At 41.4% G+C, this 19,910-nt stretch overlaps 1 protein-coding gene and 1 long non-coding RNA gene across 2 annotated transcripts; one reads left to right on the top strand and one right to left on the bottom strand.

Annotated features, from left to right (window-relative positions):
• The first annotated feature begins 287 nt into the window (after nt 1–287).
• Nucleotides 288–688, top strand: LOC120568277. Its single transcript, XR_005640694.1, has 2 exons — nt 288–399; nt 479–688. It is a non-coding gene; the product is annotated as an uncharacterized LOC120568277 (long non-coding RNA).
• Nucleotides 689–11,929: 11,241 nt separating this feature from the next.
• LOC120568271 (tripartite motif-containing protein 16-like) lies at nt 11,930–13,894 on the bottom strand. The gene has a single exon (XM_039815666.1). It carries the CDS (start codon nt 13,789–13,791, stop codon nt 12,124–12,126), a length of 1,668 nt encoding a protein of 555 aa, XP_039671600.1. The 5' UTR covers nt 13,792–13,894; the 3' UTR covers nt 11,930–12,123.
• Between the last annotated feature and the right edge of the window lie 6,016 nt (nt 13,895–19,910).

Below are 19,910 nucleotides of genomic sequence, written 5' to 3'. Positions count from 1 at the left end.
TCAAGTCGGTTTATGTCCCTGTTCATCTCAGACCTCTGGTAATAAGATTAACTCATTTAAATATTGTAGTGGGAAATGTCTGAAAAGGCCCTAAGGCTGGACTAATCTGACTTCTGTTATTTCATTCCTGCGCCTTCTTTTATTGGACTTATGTCACAAGGATCAATCACAGACGATGAGTGCAGTAAGCCAAGTTTTGTTAGGCCTGCTGCTGCTGTGGCTGCTGCTGCTGGTAGCTCTCGGTCTCTGCTCTCCCCCTCCCCTCTGTCCTTAATTGCAGGAGTGAAGTCTGGTGTGTGGGAGTCAGGGTTCCAGCTGCAGCTCATCTACACTAATCACCTCTGCTACAAATATCTGGTCAACCTACCACTCCTCGTTGGATCATAGTCAAGACAACACGTTAGTCTTGCTGCTGACTCTACCTGGGTTTTTCCTCTTGTGTTTTTGCTTGCCCTGATTTGTTCTCTTTCTGTCACAGTTCTTGGAACCTGACTCCTGCTGCCACTTCACTCCTGCCATCCACCATTCCTGCTCTCTACACTGGATCTCAGGACTATTGGACATGGACACTTGGACATTACGGTACCACTCCCGCTCTGTACCCTGGATCTGGAATCCATTGGACTTTGCTTTTTCCTGGTTCCATTCCTGAACTTGAACATTTGCAAATAAACCTGTTAAACTTTCATTTGACTCTGCGTTGTCTGCATTTGGGTTCAACTTTAGTTTCACACATAACAAGCTTGAGTCCAGCCAGTGGTGGCTTGTTAATAAAGGGTGCTAAGGTGTAGTCCCCATCGAATTCCAGAAATGTAAATGTATAAACACAAAAATGAAAAATAAAATAGTTTACTCATACGATGTGCGTATGTAAGGGCCTCAATCTTAACTATTTTGCAGTTTCATGGGCAGGGACGCTGGACAAATTTATGTCTATGTAAGTCCTTAAACTTTCGGCAAGCATGTGACCTGAAGCTGGTCTCTAATTGGTTTCTTAAAGATTCTCCTCCGGGCGCAGCTGGCTGCGTCCCTGGCGAATCAGAATTGGGTACATGTTATTTTATCCAATCTGATTGGTTCTCGACATCTGTCATTCAACTCTACAGGCGATACCGTCACTCTGCCAAAACCTTACAAGCTGCCATCACACTAATCGCTTTCATTCAGGGTATATGTCAGAAAGCATGGCAATATCTAAAAAACTTCTCATTTAAAGCTTGCTTGTCAGGTGACTGTCACGAAGGTTGTGTAGAGGAATAGAAACCAGTCTCTCCAGGCAAGCACAAAGAATACGGTCTGATCTATCTTTATTCTCCATGCCAAGTATGAGCTCTTATCCTCTTGCAGAAGTTATAGGGTACCCCGATGTAAAGTAAATATTTCTAAACTATACGCCTAATTTGGACCTACCTCAATTAAAACTTTAATGTTGCTTGAGGCTGCAGCAGTTGTACAATAGTTTCATGATATGCATATAGGGTTGTGTGTAGGTTGCTCTTGTCACTGTTTGTGAAAGATGAGCAATAGATTGTGGCTGTGTGATGTGCTTCAGTCTGACTACATATCACTTTGTTCATGTGTTTTTTTTTATTGTAAGTATAAAGTGGTCTCCATGATGTGTAAAAATTAAAACCTTGTCGTAGGACTACAGAAAACACATCGTTGGAAAGGTCTCAATCTGGAGAGTAACATATGTCAGTCTGAAGAAAATACATCACTCCTGCTTTGAAATATTGACCTCTGAACCTTGAACCCAGCACATTATTGAAGGCTTGTCATTTAGCAACAGAAGGTGCTACACACATAAGACCAGCTGTTCATATGATGAATAGATTAAATTATGTGACCATATCACAAACTGCCGTGAGACTGGGTTGTATCTTCTCTCTCACACACACACACACACACACACACACACACACACACACACACACACACACACACACACACACACACACACACACACACACACACACACACACACACACACACACACCGGGGTTGGGGCCTGTGTGGTGCAACTTCCTCTTCCGTATGTTGTATGTTGTTCCTGTTATTCTGCTTGTCTGTCTGGTGCGCAATGTACTGCCATACAAGGCTTAGCTAAACCATCTATGCATCAAATACATTTCTGCTTGTCTCTTTCACATCACAGAATACATCATCAGCTGCTGTAGTTCTACTATCAGTCCACTATATGGAGCCAGGAGAGAGAGACAGAGAGAGAGAGAGAGAGAGAGAGAGAGAGAGAGAGAGAGACGCACGCGCACACACACAAAATGGACCCGCTTTTAGAAATGAGTTCAAACACTTCCATTATGTTAGACTTTCTCTGAAACAAAACGGAATTTAAACGGTGCTAGATGATGTTTAAAGAGTTTAATTTATAAAGTCATTTTTTTAATACCCCACACACACTCGCGGTACAAACGGAGAAACGAAGCGCTTCTCTCCTGAAGTGTTTCTGCTGCTAAACGCCGCTGGAAATGTCCGACGTGTTTATTATAAGAAATAATTACCTATAAGACAGAAATAAAAGGATCTCTAAGACAGTAACACGGATAAATAACTCGTTACACTGCCAGATACTCAGACAACATTGTGAAGACGCCAGTTTTAATGAATCATAAATCCCGTTGTGTTAGTTGTTGTGTTGGTTTCTCTGCAGCTCTCTGCTCTTAAACTAAACTAACCACAGCTTGAGTTCACGAGTCAAACGTTACAGACAGACGAGTTTAATTACCTTCAGCTGGAGTTCCACACGGAGAGAAGAAAACTGACATAGCCTACTCTGGAAAGTGAAAGTAAACTTTAAACAGGAAACGAGACGAAACACCCAGAGAGGTGCAACATTACCAAATCTAGTAAATAATAAATGGAACTTCTGACAGTTAACATGAAATAACATGTTTAATAGAGTTGTTTTTAAATCTAAAGTAGCTATGTTTTGATTATAACAGAGGACGGCGTGTTGAGAGTACTGTTCTAGAGGAATCTCTAAAAGACGTGATCGTTTGATTTCTGAGGAGGAAGGAGAGGCTGGGGTCGAATTGAAAGTTAAGCAAAAGGTTTAATAAAACAACACGATGAAAACGACAGTCAAAGCACAATCAAACATAAAACACTGCCAGCCGCAGACTGCAAACACGCTTCCTCTGTCGGGTCACAGTTAGCAGCCATGCGACATGACAAAACCATACACTGTAAACAGCGGTCTTCAAAATGCTTCCCCTTGCGGGGTCACAGATTGATGCCCCGAATCTTTCTCAGATCACACATTTTCCCTACACCTGGGTGTTTCCTCAAATGAAATCTTCCCCTATTGGTCAGATGTCTCTCAGGTTTAGGACACACCTCTGATTTCCAGTTTGCTCCAGGTCACAGACAAAGGTCATTTATCATGGTAGTGCTGATTATATTCAAGTTTACAGAGATAAACATTTTCTTTGTTCTAAACAAGTCTGGCCCAACAGGGGGTGGCTCCCCAAAAACAGATACAATAGATCTCCATGTGTGGAGACAAGGAGCTTTCTCCTGTATGCTAAATGACTGATATGACCTGATTAATTCTTTAGAAGCTTGGGTTTGGGGTGGGGTAGTCAAATGCTGATTAGGTGTGGTGTGATGCAATCGGTTGATTCAGTGCTTCCTCCAGCTACAGTGTTCATTCAACTAAAAGTACATTTTTATCAGACATCACCAATGGTTTAACTTTTTACAACCTAACAGTACACACAGCCTCAGGGTGTTTAAGATGAGATAAAGATCTTTGTCATCATTAAAAACGATGAGACCGTTACCTGGTTGTTTTACATTCATTCAGACAGCTCAATGCACTAGTTGGAACAATATACAATACTTAATATGATCTAGGCCTAATATAATACTAAATCACAATAACAGTAACGTTATCTCCAAATAATATTTCCGTCCGTTATTATTCAGTGGAAAGTTTAAATGTTCACTATACCAACGGATCATCCCGCGCCTTTATACTATAACACATTTATGGGGGTATCTGTCATTTTTACAAATATAGGCTACTAAAGTAAATAATACATTGTGTTAAAAAAGTGTTTATTGATTAAGTATTACAAAATAAATACATGAAATATTATTCAAAAAGTGTGGTGAGTGTGTAAAATAAAAACATAGAAATGAAACTAATAAAAGCTGTAAACATGTTTTAATGTGTGAATATGTTTGGTGGCGCTCTGCTCGTAGTTCCTGCTGATGTCCAGCAGAGGGCGACATGACGTCACCACCTGAGGGCTAGTTCACAAAACCAGGATATAGCCTTCATTCCTTTTCATATTGCCTTTTGTATTGTATTTTATGTATTTTTTTGTTTTCTACCTAATTTTTTTCTAATTATGTATTAAATTCCCATTTTAAATTATATATATATATAATAAAATAACAAAATAAAATAACAATAAAATTAAATATATATATATTTATATATATATAAATATATATATGTATATATATATTTATATATATATAAATATATATAAATATATATATATATATATATATATATAAAATAACAAAATAAAATAACAATAAAATTAAATATATATATATATTTTAATTTTATTGTTATTTTATTTTTTTACTTTATCAAGTAAGGTTGTGATGTTCCCTGGATGGAAATTAATATCTTTGTGTATGATGCCGAATTGTTCAGACACTGTATTGTTTGTAAAATTTTGCAAATAAACAAAAAAAAAAAAACAAGATAAGGGATTAAGCCGGGATTTCCCAGTTATCCTGGACGAATTTAGCCTTGACTCGGTTTCACGAAATCAGAGGCACATAAATCACCATGGAGATTTATTCTATGCAGCTAGCCTGCTCCTGACCAGGCTAACAGCCAGGATTTATTTAATCCTGGAGCCTTTTATGATCACCCAGCAGAGGTTTTACCCTGTTGTTATCAGCCTGGATTAAAATACAACAGGTGCATATTGCTGTTCATTTAAGTACTGTTATTATTTAAAGTTGTGACCATTATTTATTTATTTATAATTATTCATGTGACAGTCATTGTTACTGTTATATTGCTGTATGAAGACTGATGTTCATATTGTTGTTAGAAGTTTGATGAATATATTATATCAGTTGTTGAGATAATTAGAAAAGGCTGATAACATTTCAAATGTGTTTTAAATGAAGTCTGTTACTAAGGGCAATACATACAGTGCTGTACATTTCTATAGTTGACCAATGCACCTTAAATTATTTTATTTGATTAATTTTTTTTTATTCTTTAACAACTATAATTTGGGAGGATTGTACAATTTTAAGAACATATCCTAATTGTACAATCCTCCCAAATTAAAGTCTTAGTTCACTGAACCATTCATGTAACAACAGGGAGAGGACACCTCAATGGTTTTTGACCTTATATTTTGCTCGGGAGAAATAACTGATGAATATACTCTGTTCCATTCATGTTTACAGTGTGCATGGAATTTATCCCTTAATTATCTTTATAGTTTCTAGATTTTAGAGTCCAATTTCTTCAGTGTCTTTATTTTCTATGTCCATATATACCAGGGAGCAAGGCATATAATATGTAGAGAAGGAAATTTGGCCTCTATAAAAAGAAAAAGTGTGACAGATAATAGTGGACCGACTGAATGATAGTATAAAAATATACATTTATGAACTACTGCTCTTAACTGAAAGCATTCAATGAGTCACTGTCATTTGCAAAAACAAACAGTTGTACACTTTGCATTAAAAGCGAGCAGTGGAAGTTAATATGACTTAGGAAATTTATATGTAAGATCATGAGAGAGAGAAGGAGAAACTTCCTGAGTAACATTATCTTCTGCTTACTTTTAAGGCAAAGAATCAGAATTCAGAGCAGAGGTCAGTTAATGTATATGTTTAGGCTACTTACGCATTCAGTCGGTCCGTGATCGTCTGCCTCGCTTTCTCTCGCTGTTTCGTTACAGCGGCCGTGTTTCTTTTTTTACAAATAATGTGTATCACGTCATCATACTTCCACAAGAAGCTGCTGCTCACTCTGTATAAAGTATGTACAACGCGTGTTCTCCATTTTGGCATCAGTAAATCTGTGATCGACCTTGCGGTCTTTGAGGAAAGCCGTGGACGCGCATCTATCTGAATGACTTCAGCCTGGCTCGACCTAGTCGCTCCTCCTCAGCCTGGCTCGACCTAGTCGCTCCTCCTCAGCCTGGCTCGACCTAGTCGCTCCTCCTCAGCCTGGCTCGACCTAGTCGCTCCTCCTCAGCCTGGCTCGACCTAGTCGCTCCTCCTCAGCCTGGCTCGACCTAGTCGCTCCTCCTCAGCCTGGCTCGACCTAGTCGCTCCTCCTCAGCCTGGCTCGACCTAGTCGCTCCTCCTCAGCCTGGCTCGACCTAGTCGCTCCTCCTCAGCCTGGCTCGGCCTTCGTGAAACGCACCAAGCCAGGCTGCACAGATTAGACCAGGTCAAGCCTCGCTTTATCAGTTATCCTGGATTTATGAATTCTGCTTTTCTGAAACACCCCCCAGCTCAGAGCTGTTTCTGAATGTAGTTCAGTGAAACTTTGACACAAATCTCACCTCTCAATTTTATTTAATCAACCTGATTTTAATTTTGACCGAATTTTACATCCATAAGTCCAAATTCCAAAATAAAACACCTAACTTTATAGAGCTGTCCATTCATATTAAACACTATATATCTACTATATCCTGTTGCAGTAATAATAAGGCTGTTAGAACACACACACACTATTTGTACTTTTCAGATGCTTTATGTAAATGCACAAAAGTAGAATGAAGAAATCCAGGATAAATGAAAAAGCGCAGCTTGACTTAGTGTGATCCGCTCATCGCGGCTTAATCGGTTTGCCGAGCCAGGATAAGTAGGTGAAGCTACGTCAAGCTAGGTGTAGATAGCTGGGATAAGTGCACGTTCACGGATTTCTTAAATAGACCACGGTATCGATCACAGATTTGCTGATGCAGAAATGGAGAAGACCATGTTCACCCGTTGAGCAGCAGCTTCTAATGGAAAATTACGAGGAGTTGAAGCATATAATATGCAAAAAGGGAAATACAGCTGTTGTTATCAGACAGAGAGAAAAAGCCCGACAGACAATAGCTGATGGACTGAATGCGTATGGATTTAAAAAGATCTACTTACTAGTCACTCCACATTTTTACAAAGTTGTACACTCTGTTTTAATTGCTTTTAATATGCTTGTTTTATGTGTTGGTTTTATTGTTGTATCTGTTTTTATGTGTACAGTGTCTTTGAGTAGCCTGGAAAGCACTATATCAATAACATGTTTTATTATTTAGACTACTTTGCCTTAAAAGTGAGCAGAGGGAATTAATGTTCCTCGGGAAATTTACCCTATGGACTAGGCTTAATTTCAAACCCTTATTCATAATGCGAGAATATGTTTTACAAGCACATGCACCAATCTCTATAAACTATGTCTAATTCTAAATATCTTTCTACAAATAATGTTCATACAGAACAATCATGACTGGACAAAAACTAGAAAAATAAGTAGCCTAAGTGGCAGCACCAAAATAAAAAGATTAAGAAGCTTTGTGGCATTCCAACACATTCCCACTCCCATCTCGTAAAATATGGACATTTGGTCAGGTGCCATTGTCGTCGTTATTGACGCTAACGTCTGACCAGAATTTTTCTGTGTAGGAACATTTCCAAAATAAATGGGAAATATCTTCATCTGACCTTTTACAGAAAGAACATTCAGATTAAATATCTGGTTTATACCGCTTAAGCACACACTTTGCTGGGTAGAATCTGTGAATTAATTTAAACGTAACTTCTCTCACTTTATTAGTAAAGATTCCAGAGGGAATTGCATCAAAGACAATTGCATATTCCTTGACCGAAACAGGAATTTGAAATTTCCGCAAAAAATCTGAATAACTGTACAGTCTGCCATTCAGGTCAAAGAGTTGGCCAACAAGTAAAATATTATTCCTGTACCAGTTTTAAAAAAAAATAAAGATTTGTTTTTGAAGAGAAAGTCCTTATTATGCCAAATGTAATACGGATGAGGTGAGAAGTTATGTTTAAATAAGAGAGACCAAGCCAAAAGCATGTGTTTATGAAAACTGGACAGTTTGATTGGGAGTTTTCTATTATAATTGCATAATAACAGAAAATTCAGGCCACCAATTGTAGAGAAAATATAGTTGAGAATAAAATTCCATAGTGATGTTGGATTATTAAAGAATTGTCTGAGCCAGTTGATTTTGAAGGTGTTGCTTAAGGTTGTGAAGTCCAAAAAATTTAAGCCCCCACATTGATTTGTGTTCATTATTACAGACTTTTTTGACTACAAATAACATATTATTGACATTGAACACAAAGTTGCATCATAAAGAAGCAACGCTAGTTCCTTTTTTTTTCTCCTGTTGGAGTTATGCCAGCTTTAGTGACGCAGTTACATATTTGTTGGTTTAGTTAGAAAATAAAAGAGCGGAGTCTTGTTTGCCTCCACATCAGTCCTGTCAGTGGACCGACACTAACTGCTGCAGACAGCTTCTGATCTTAAACACAACACACCTTAACACTTTCTCAGGAAATAAGAAGTGAAGTAGAAACATTATATTTAACATTACAGAGCCAGAAACTAACCCTGAAGAGACTAAAGACTAACGTGTTGCTAAAGTATCAAACAGCAACTTACTAGGCTCGTTGGAGATGAACTGCGCCTCGCCTGTAAAGTAGACGAGAGCAGGCAGCAGCAGCCGGGGCCGGTGACAAAAATCTATTCTCAAGTCAGACAGTTTCTAGCAGATTTCAGCCTATATATATACTGTCTATGATTCCAGCAGCCTTTAGGCTGAACAGGAAGTCACACAAACACTGTGGTCCAATTCCGATTTAATAAAATGTTATCAGACCCATATATCAGCTCCTACACAGTCTCCAGTTGGTTTTATTATGACAGAGTAGCTCTCAAATGCTCTACATGCGATCTGTTGCTGATTTTAATGAACAACACTGTAGATGATCCATAATTTGAACAGATTTAGTCTCTCTGACTTCTAAACATCACTATAAACCACATAACTTGTGTTCTGTACAGAATAAACTTTTAAATCAGAAAAATAGCAGTTAAAATCCCTCCAATTCAAAATCAATAAAAAGTTTATATAAAACGTCATCATGTTGAGTCGATTCTGAACCAATCAGCTGTTGGATCAGCTGAGAGGCCGGCGTTTCCCAGCATGCCCCTGGGTCCGCCTGGGTCTTGCAGTCAGTGGAAAGCAACTGTGGCGACTGGCTCTAAAAACTGCGGCCGCCTTGATGTCGTTAGATTATCGTTGCCCACGTGTGCATGACATCAGATCAAGTCGGACACAAATCTAACCGGCATGCATTGGGCGCCGATCACCGGTGATCGATTCTGCGCAGACCTGGCTCATCTCGAACGAGCCTAATCCAAGGGGGTAAGCTTCGCTTCAGAACTCGACCCTCCTATGGCTATAACTTTACATCTGAAGCGTTTAAAGACTCTATTTGTCCGTTGTTTATTTCTAAAGAAACACGACAATGTATAAAAGGCTCCATTACCGTGTACCTCACGTTATGGCTCCGTAGCAGACGCTTTTATAACAATAGGCTAACGATTGTTTCATAACCACGAGACTTACTGTCTCACAGTAGAGGAATTACCGTATAGTACAGGAGAAGCTCACAGGCAGTTTGGACTTCCATTATCTGTTTAGGTTTAATTACTAATGTTAACTAGCATGTTAGTGATCAGTAATTAGCCTGTGCCTATGTTATCTCCTTACATATACCTACGCTCTCCGTCTCTGTAAGATTGGGAATGATTGAGATTTCTCTCGGCACAGCTACCAGAAGACTTCACACTTTCAGACAGGTTGCTCACCTCACATCTACGTCTTCAAGCTCAGTTGGAGGCTGCTCAGTAACGCTCAGCCAGCACCGGGAAAGAGACTTCTAACATCCTTCACTGGTCTCGTACAGAGACACGGGGTCTGTTGGTCCATAATATATAATGTCTATGGCCTAATCACAGCTCCAACTGTCAGGAAGCCTGCAGGAAGGGCTGCAACAGGAGCTGATTTTCACAATAAAATGACATTTGGACTAATGGAGCCAAGACTGAGAATCAATCTCACTTTTCTGTCCTGTCAGAGTTTGTTCTAGGTTTGTGGAAGGCTGAGGTGAAAATATTCAGTGGCGGAGTTTAGGGTTCGTCCTTATAGAAAAGGTTACGTTTTCTAACTTTTTCAATAAATAATTTGAAATTTTGCATAATGTTGGACCATTATTATCCCCATATGTGTGTCTTAAACTTTGGAAAAGCTAGATCAGATAATAAACAACACTCAGAAAGAATAAAGACAAAACTTAAAGCTAAAGAAGTCCGACTACAATCATTACATGTGAGAAAAGTTATTAAGTTAGTTTTGATGCTCACATTGACTTCACATTAATTCAGTTAGGTAGTACCTAATATAATAATTAGAATAAAGAATATGTGTGTGTGTGTGTGTGTGTGTGTGTGTGTGTGTGTGTGTGTGTTGTGTGCGTGTGCGTGTGTGTTGTGTGTACCTAAAACGGCCCGGGTGCTGCACCTAAATCTTACCATGGTAGAGAAACCCTGGCTGTGTAAAAATAATGACATGAAGACACTCCTCTGCCTCCTCAACACAACACTACAACAGTAACAGAGGCATTTACGTCACTACATTTTATTCTGAAAGGTTCCAGAGGAAACAGTAGAGTCCTGTTGTCTCTGACTCTTCTCTGGTGGAGACGACGGTTTGTTTTCTCAGGGTATTGCACAAAAGTAGAATGTATAATCTATTATCCAGGATAACCGATAAAGCGAAGTGTTGTGGCGAAACAATAACGTCTTGACTTATTCACTTTACTTTATTCCAACCAACGTGAACAGGTAGTGTGCCAGCACACGTGTCTATCTGAACCACGACTCTTCTTCTCCTCTCTTCTTCTACATTCACTTCTTCTACTCTAAACTGGATTCATTACGCATAGTACCACCTAGCGCTAAGGTTGAAACACCACATATCCCCCTTCATAAGAGAACACATATAGCACTAAGCAGTGTATGTCTAGTCTTCTTAAAGTGTTACTTAAGTAGAACTTATAGTGTTTTCTACTGTTATCTTTTAGGAGAACATTACAAAGACAAAGAGAACATGAATTCACCCTTATTTAGTTTTTCTGAAGAGTAACCTTTGGATTAATTTATCTGAATGATTAATTAGCTTAAATCTCAGAGGTATTACAACAAACAGTGGATATGGAATATAGCAAGTTCAGCCCCTACATTTGTGGTTATTGGGGTTATCACAACACAAAGTCCTTAGTCCATTGTGGAAAGAAGTGGAAGAAGTGTAACAAAAAAAAAACTCAAACATTTACACACCAACAAATTACAAGATGTCAAAGTACCGCCCATAATGTTTGATTGACAGCTGATCTCTGTGCTGTGAAGAAACGCCACAACAATCAACTCTTAGCATCAAACATGGAAACTAAAACAGAGTTAAAAAAACAGTCCAACCTGTACACACATAAACACACACATACACACACACACACACACACACACACACACACACACACACACACACAGTAAATGCAGAGAGAAACCGGAGAAACCGGAGATGAGACGCTAATTACACAATGACCTAAATTGAGGACAGCTACGCTCATTATTTAATAAAAAGTTAAAAAGGCCAATAAGTACTTTATCAAACCTTAAATAAATTAACTTTTTACAATGTGAACATCAACAAGCCACTGACAGATATGTTTAAACTTCATTCAATATATATATATATATATATATATATATATATATATATATATATATATATATATATATATATATATATATATATTCTTTTGTCTTAAATCCACCGGCCGTTTTCATATTATATCCCGCAATTTCATTGCAACAAAAATACAGCAGACGTTGCAGCTTTTATCAAAATGTTCCCAAAAAAATGCAACAAAATCAGGCATTTTGGACCGCGATAAACAAAAACAAGAAGCTGCAAATCCTGGAGGAACTGAAACACAGACTTAAACCCCCGTTGTGTAAACGGTTTATTTCAGTTTACACAACTCAGCAGTGTCTCTAATAGAGAAAAATCGAAGTCCAGCATAGAGCGGCTGAGTGAATGTGGTCTGGACTCTGTGGAGGAGAGTCATGGTTTCAGAGATGCTGTAGAAGGACAGAATACCTGCACTGTGATCCAGGTACACTCCTACTCTGGAGGACACAGGACCTGGGATGGGAGTTTTCAAATTGTTGTACCAAAATTTATAACCGCATATGTCACAATCTAACGCCCAAGATTTGTCATTTTGTCCAAATCCACATTTATTTAAATCCCCTTTTCTGCCGATATTCTTGTATGCGACTGCTACATAATCTCCTCTCCCTCTCCACTCCACCTCCCAGTAACAACGTCCAGTCAGACTCTCTCGACTCAGGACCTGAAGCTTTTTAGTGAATCTGTCTGGGTGACTAGGATAAGACTGATCTTCACTCATTAATCTTGCTTTTCTGTTCCCTTTAGACAATAACAGATGTGTGTATGCTATGTTTGGATCCAGTGTGATTTCACGTGAATATTTTAAGAAGTCAGCTCTGGTCTTGGGCTCTGGTTGTGGCAGTAAAACCTCCACTTCAGTCCCTGTCAGTGGGACTTTTGTCCTCTTCTCTCTCAGAACGTCCTGTAGTTTATCTCTGACTTCTGACACGGCTGCCATCACGTCCTCAAAGTAGCGCCGAGGACGGAGATCGATGCTGGATGCTGATTGGCTGAGTGGTGACAGTGAAGGGTAGTTGTGTAGAAACTTGGTGTGATCCTCTGTGTGTGAGAGCTTCTCCAGCTCAGCGTCTTTCCTCTTCAGGTCAGTGATCTCCTGCTCCAGCTTCTCCTGAACCTCTTTGACTCGACTCACTTCACTTTTCTGCTGCGATCTGACCTGCTGCTTCACATTAGAACGTCTTTTCTCCAGGAGACGGATCAGCTCGGTGAAGACCTTCCCACCGTCCTTTACTGCTTTATTAGCAGAGCGATTGATAACCTCCACTTCCCATTTAAGCAGCTTCACATCTTTCTCTTTCTCCTGGATTCTCTGCTGGATGTTTTGTTGACTCACCTTGAGCTTTTTCTGCCTCTCAGTCCTTTCTGCTGCAGCTGAGACTGTGTCGTGGCCTTTATGTTCCTCCACAGAGCAGAGAGAACAGATGCACTGTTGATCAGTACAGCAGAACATCTTCATTACCTCATTATGACGAGAGCAGATGTTCTCCTGGAGATTCTTGGAGGGCTCCACCAGCTTGTGTTTCTTTAACGGAACTGCGTCATAATGAGGCTGAAGGTGTTTCTCGCAGAAAGAAGCCAGACACACCAGACAGGACTTGAGGGCTTTCAGTTTTCTCCCAGTGCAGACATCACAGGCCACATCTTCAGCTCCAGCATAGCAGTGATCAGCAGGAGCAGCTTGGAGTCCAGTCTTCTTCAGTTCCTCCACTATATCTGATAACATGGTGTTTTTCAGCAGGACAGGCCTCGGTGTGAAGATCTGCCTGCACTGACGACAGCTGTAGATTTTCTTACAATCCTCTCCATCCCAGAGGCTTTTTATACAGTTCATGCAGTAGCTGTGTCCACAAGAAGTAGTCACCGGATCCTTCAGTAGATCCAGACAGATGGAACAAGAGAAGGTTTCCCGGTCCAGCTGAACTCCTTTTTGCGCCATTTCACCTCTCAGTGACAACCACCGTCTGATTCTCACTTCCTGAGAAGGGAAACTAGTTTGAGCTCTGATCTGAACAACATGTGTCTCAGCTCCTGCACTACACCGCCATGTTGGTTACACCCATCTTCAAACTGGAGATCTATCTGAAGGGGAGGGAACAGGGACATGTAAACAGAGTAGAGCTCGCTGTGTGTGAGAGAGCGAGAGGAGGAGGGAGGGAGGGGCTATCAAGCTTTTCTACACTCCAAGAAGAGGAGCAGCATTTTGACTTTGTTTTACTCATTTAAAATCAAGCATCATTTAAAATCTGCTCAACATGTGTGAACAAAGAAAATGTTCAAATTTCAAAAAGACAACGGCTCGTTTCTCTGGGACGAAGCTGTTTTAGTGAGGAAAGTAGAAAGGACCGAGACTGATTGACTCTAAACATGAACTATATATGTTGTGGTGTTTCAGCAGGAAAAGAGCCTCAGTTATAATCTCATATCAGTTTCACATTTTCTCCATCAGCTTTGTATGAAACCCTGGAATGAAGACAAGAAGAAAATACTTTGTTCATGTTAGTTTATTCATCATCATGTAAACTTTCAGTTTGTTCCCACATCCCGTCGGTAAAGTGTAAAATGGTTTCACGTACAGATTCACGTCCTCCACACAATCAGTTTGTTTGAATCTCAGCTACGTAAAAGAGAATAATGAATGATCTCTTTGATTATGATCAGGATAAACAGATAAATGTGATTATAGATTTCTTTACAAACGTCCACAAAGAGAACAAAGTTTGCGTGTCCGGGTTGGCTCAGTGGGTAGAGCCGGCGCACATATACTGAGAGGTTTATGCCTCGACGCAGAGTTCCAGGGTTTGAGTCCGACCTGTGACGATTAGCTGTCCTGTCCATTAAAGGTGGAAAAGCCCAAAAAATATATATAGTAGGTAGTTTGGAGGACAAAGGAGGACTGGAGCTTGTTCATAAAATATTTAGAGAGCAGAGAAGTTTACATTTTCAGTTCATGGCTAAACAGACACAGGAATGAGCGCCACCTAAAGAAACTTAAACATTTACACTACAACTAATTACAAGACATCAATGTACTGTGCATCCCATAATGATTGATTGACAGCTGATCTCTTTGCAGTGAATACTCAGGTCTCAGCAACAAACTTGGAGACAAAATAATAGCAATAATACATTTATTTTTTATAGCGCTTTTCTAGACACTCAAAGATGTTTTGGTTACATAGATACAACAAACAGACAAGGTACATAGACAAGATTACATTACAGACAAAAGAAAAGAGAACATATAGGTGCATGGACAAGCAGAGGCAGGCAAGAGAGGTGGGCAATGAAAAGGAGGGAAAAACTGGGAAAGACTGTTCGAAGAGGTGAGTTTTGAGGGCCTGTTTGAAGGATGGTAGGGTGCTTGACTGTTTGATGTGGTCGGGGAGGGCCTTCCAGAGGGTGGGTGCAGCAGCTGAAAAGGCTCTGTCGCCCCAGGTCCGGAGCTTAGTCCTGATGGTCTTGAGTGTGTTAGCATCGACGGACCTGAGGAGGCAGGCGGGAGTGTGGCGGGTGAGGAGGTCGGAGAGGTATGGAAGGGCAAGGTTATTAAGTGCTTTGTAGTGCAAAGTATTTTGATGTCGATCCTGTGTTTGACTGGGAGCCAGTGGAGGTTGTGGAGGACAAGGATGATGTGGTCTCGGCGGCAAGTGGAGGTGAGAAGGCGGGCAGCTGAGTTCTGGACGTGTTGGAGTTTGTTGGTGATTTCTTTTGGTAGTCCGTAAAGAATGCTGTTGCAGTAGTCCAGTCGGGAGGTGATGAGGGCATGGATGAGTGTTTCAGCTGCAGTGGTGGACAGAGAGGGGCGTGAGGAGGCGTCCAATGTTACGAAGGTGAAAGAAGGCGGTTTTGGTGACGTGGTTGACATGCAGTACAAAGGAGAGGGTGGGATCGAAGATGGTTCCAAGGTTGCGGATGCAGGTGGAGGGGGGTGATGTTGGAGCCATCAATGTCGGGTGAGGGAGTTTGGACCAATTAGGAGAATCTGTGATTTGTTGCAGTTGAGTTGGAGAAAGTTTTCTTGCATCCATGATTTAATGTCAGTGAGGCAGGTTGTAAGGGTGGGATGGGTAGAGGCTGTGATGGTCTGAGTTAAAACACCAAATTTAACCCTTAAATTACTTCTGTCTATTTCAGTTCACATAACTCAGCAGTGTCTTTGTAATGATTGAACCAAAGTCCAGCGTAGAGCGGCTGAGTGAATCTGGTCTGGACTCTGTGGAGGAGAGTCGTCGTTTCAGAGACTCTGTAGAAGGACAGAATACCTGCACTGTGATCCAGGTACACTCCTACTCTGGAGGACGGAGGACCTGAGACGGGAGTTTGGACATCGTTATACAAAAAGTAATAACTCATGCTGCCGTAATATAATGCCCAAGATTTATCATTTCCCCCAAATACACATTCACTCGACCTCCCTGCTCTGCTGATCTCCTTGTATGCGACTGCCACATTAACTTCTCTCCTTCTACTCTCCACCTCCCAGTAACAACGTCCAGTCAGACTCTCTCTACTCAGGACCTGCCACAAATCAGTGAATCTGTCTGGGTGACTAGAATAAGGCTGCTGTTCAACCGTTACTGTAGCTTTTCTGTTCCTCCCATATATTAACAGATATTTGTTTGCCGTGTTTGGATCCAGTGTGATATCACGTGAATATTTTAAGAATTCAGCTCTGGTCTTGGGCTCTGGTTGTGGCAGTGAAACATCTTTCTCTCCGTCCTGGATTCTCTGCGGGATGTTTTTTTGTCTCCTCTTGAACTGCTGATCAGTACGGCAGAACATCTTCATCAGCTCATTATGATGCGAGAAGATGCTCTCATGGAGATTCTTGGAGGGCTCCACCAGCTTGTGTGTCTTTAATGGAGCTGCGTCATAATGAGGCTGAATGTGTTTCTCGCAGAAAGAAGCCTGACAATGCAGACAGGACTTGTGTGCTTTCAGTTTTCTCCCAGTGCAGACATCACAGGCCACATCTTCAGCTCCAGCATAGCAGTGATCAGCAGGACCAGCTTGGAGTTGAGTCTTCTTCAGCTCCTCCACTAAATCTGTTTTTTACCAGGACAGGCCTCGGTGTGAATGTCTGCCTGCACTGAGGACAGCTGTAGATTTTCTTATAATCCTCTACATCCCAGTGGCTTTTAATACAGTTCATGCAGTAGTTGTGTCCACAGCTAGTAGTCACCGGATCCTTCAGTGGATCCAGACAGATTGAACAAGAAATTTTTTCCTGGTCCAGCTGAATGCTTCTCTGCGCCATTTCACCTCTCTGTGATGCCTGTCTGACTGTGAGTTATCTGTGACTGTTTTAACAGAGGTTTGTGTTTAAGGTTTGGCTAGATTGTCGTCACACAACACAGGGAGGGGTTATCAAGCTTTTCTACATTCCAGGACAAGGAGCAGTACCTTGAGTTTAAACTTTAGGCCCCAAATTGTTTATCCTTTACTTAAATGACATTTGTAAATTTGTAAAGTTTTTGCAGATGACACAGACAAGACAAGATCCACAAAACAAATGTAGACTGGATGGGCATACTCCTAGGCTCCCTCCAGGATCCTTGTGAGAGTGAAGATCTGGTCCATTGTTCCACAACCAGGACGGAATCCACATTGTTCCTCCTCAACCTGAGGTTCGACTATCAGCCGAACCCTCCTTTCCAGAGGCACTGTCCCAAACTTCCACGCAATGTTGAAGAGGCGTGTCAACCAGGACAGCCCCTCCACACCAAGAGCTTTTAGCATTTCTGGACGGATCTCATCAATCCCCGGGGCTTTCCACCACGGAAATTGACGACAATTCCCCATCATCCTCCAGCTCTGCCTCTAACATAGTACTAGCTGGATTTAGGAGTTCCTCAAAGTGCTCCTTCCACCACCCTATTACCTCCTCAGTTGAGGTCCTTACTGTACACAGCTTGGATGGTTCCCCGCTTCCCCCTCCTGAGGTGGTGAACGGTTTTCCAGAAGCACTTTGGTGCCGACCGAAAGTCCTTCTCCATGTCTTCTCCAAACTTCTCCCACACCCGCTGCTTTGCCTCTTTCACGGCAGAGGCTGCAGCCCTTCCGTGCCCTGCAACTGCCTCCGGAGTCCTCTGGGATAACATATCCCGGAAAGACTCTTCTCTGTCGGACAGCTTCCCTGACCACGGTGTTCGTGGGTTACCGCCCCTTGATGCACCTAAGAGCCTAAGAACACAGCTCCCCGCCGCAGCTTCAGCAATGGAAACTTTGAACATTGTCCACTCGGGTTCAATGCCCCCAGCCTCCACAGGGATGCACGAAAAGCTCCACCTGGCGGTGTGAGTTGAAAGTCTGTTGGACAGGGGCCTCATCCAGACTTTCCCAATTTACCCGCACTACCCGTTTGGGCTTACCAGGCTTACCTGTCAAGAGTCTTCCCCCACCCCCTGACCCAACTCACCACCAGATGGTGATCGATTGACAGCTCCGCCCCTCTCTTCACCCGAGTGTCCAAAACATACGGCCTCAGATCAGATGAAACGATTTGGTGTTTGTTATAGACAATCCATGACTGGCACAGAAGAAGTAACTCTACCATCATAAGGTTTTTTGAACCATTCTTTATCTGGCCCCTCACCTGAGATCACTTTGCCATGGGAGACCCTACCATGAGCACCAAGCCCCAGACAACACAGCCCTCAGGTTCATAAGGACACACAAACCTCTCCACCACGATAAGGTGATGGTTCCTGGAGAAGATCTTTTTTAAGATCAATACATTTTGACTTACAGATGTTTGGAACTACTGACCATATGTGAAACAATTGGACAGTTTCTAATCACAACAAATGTGCAAAGTGTTTGTACAGTGAATGGGGCCTGTCAGCTATTGCACTTCATGACATGTTGGTTTACACCCATCACCACACTGTTTGATATGAAGGGGAAGGAACGAGGAAATACAGAAATTACTGTAAACAGAGTGGAGCGTGATGTGTTTGACAGCAGGAGGAGGAGGAGGAGGGAGAGTTGTCAAGCTTTTCTACATTCCAGTAAAAGGAGTTTCCTCATTTAAAATGAAGCCTTAGGTAAAACCTGCTCCATATCTGAATATCACATTGGACAGTTTTTAGTTGTAAAATTCTTCTTGTATCTATAGCTTTTGATGGCTCCACGTCTGTTTTTCTTTTACTGGTCGAAGACAGATGAATGACAACAGTGTGTTAAGGCCCAGGCACACCAACCAGACGGCCGACCCTCGGCAGAAAAGGCAGTTGGGCTGATCAGTCTCCCCAAATTGGTCAAAAAAGTTCCTCAGAACACACCGATGAGACGTAATACGTCTCCATAACAGCAGGCAGCGCTAATCTGTATTGTCGCCCAAAAATGAAAACTGGCAGCTGATTGGACGAAAGCATCATGTGGGTCTTGTTTCTCTGGAAATTCAAAGCCAGACTGTCATGGCGGCTCGTTCAGAATACGATCTCATATTGGACTAAAATAGTTCACTAAATGGTGAAACGAGCTCCCCATTGGCATCAGGACAGCTAAAAGTCTACACATCTTCCGCCGCAGGCTAAAAACACATCTCTTGGCTAAGTAGATTAACGTTATAAAAACAGTAGTTTGGCTTATTTGAAGCTAAGGTACTTCTAAGTGATTCTTGCCGTTCTGAGTTTCTACCTTTATGGTTCAATGCATATACTGGAAGTTGCTTTGAAGAAAAGTGTCAGCTAAATTAAATGAAATATCAGTAAAGGATTTAAGTTTTGTTGATCAGTGTCGACACCAAAAGCATTGATATAACAGACTGATCTCAAGAAACAGGCCACAGGAATAAGGAAATACAGAAATGACTGTAAACAGAGTGGAGCGTGATGTGTTTGACAGCAGGAGAAGGAGGAGGAAGAGTTATCAAGCTTTTCTACATTCCAGTACGAAGAGTTTCCACATTTAAAATGAAGCCTTAGGCCTCCTGCACACTGCCTGCATGACACGCACGTCTCAGTGCCGGAAACGCGTGCATGCTAGAAATAGGACAGAACCGACGCCTATTTTTCACGCGACACGCAAGCGTGTTGGAAGCGTTTCCAGGCA

The sequence above is a fragment of the Perca fluviatilis genome, chromosome 11, assembly GCF_010015445.1.
Source record: "Perca fluviatilis chromosome 11, GENO_Pfluv_1.0, whole genome shotgun sequence".
Lineage (NCBI taxonomy): Eukaryota > Metazoa > Chordata > Actinopteri > Perciformes > Percidae > Perca > Perca fluviatilis.
The sequence above is the reverse complement of the archived record's forward strand: the minus strand, read 5'-3'. Positions and strand labels throughout refer to the sequence as shown.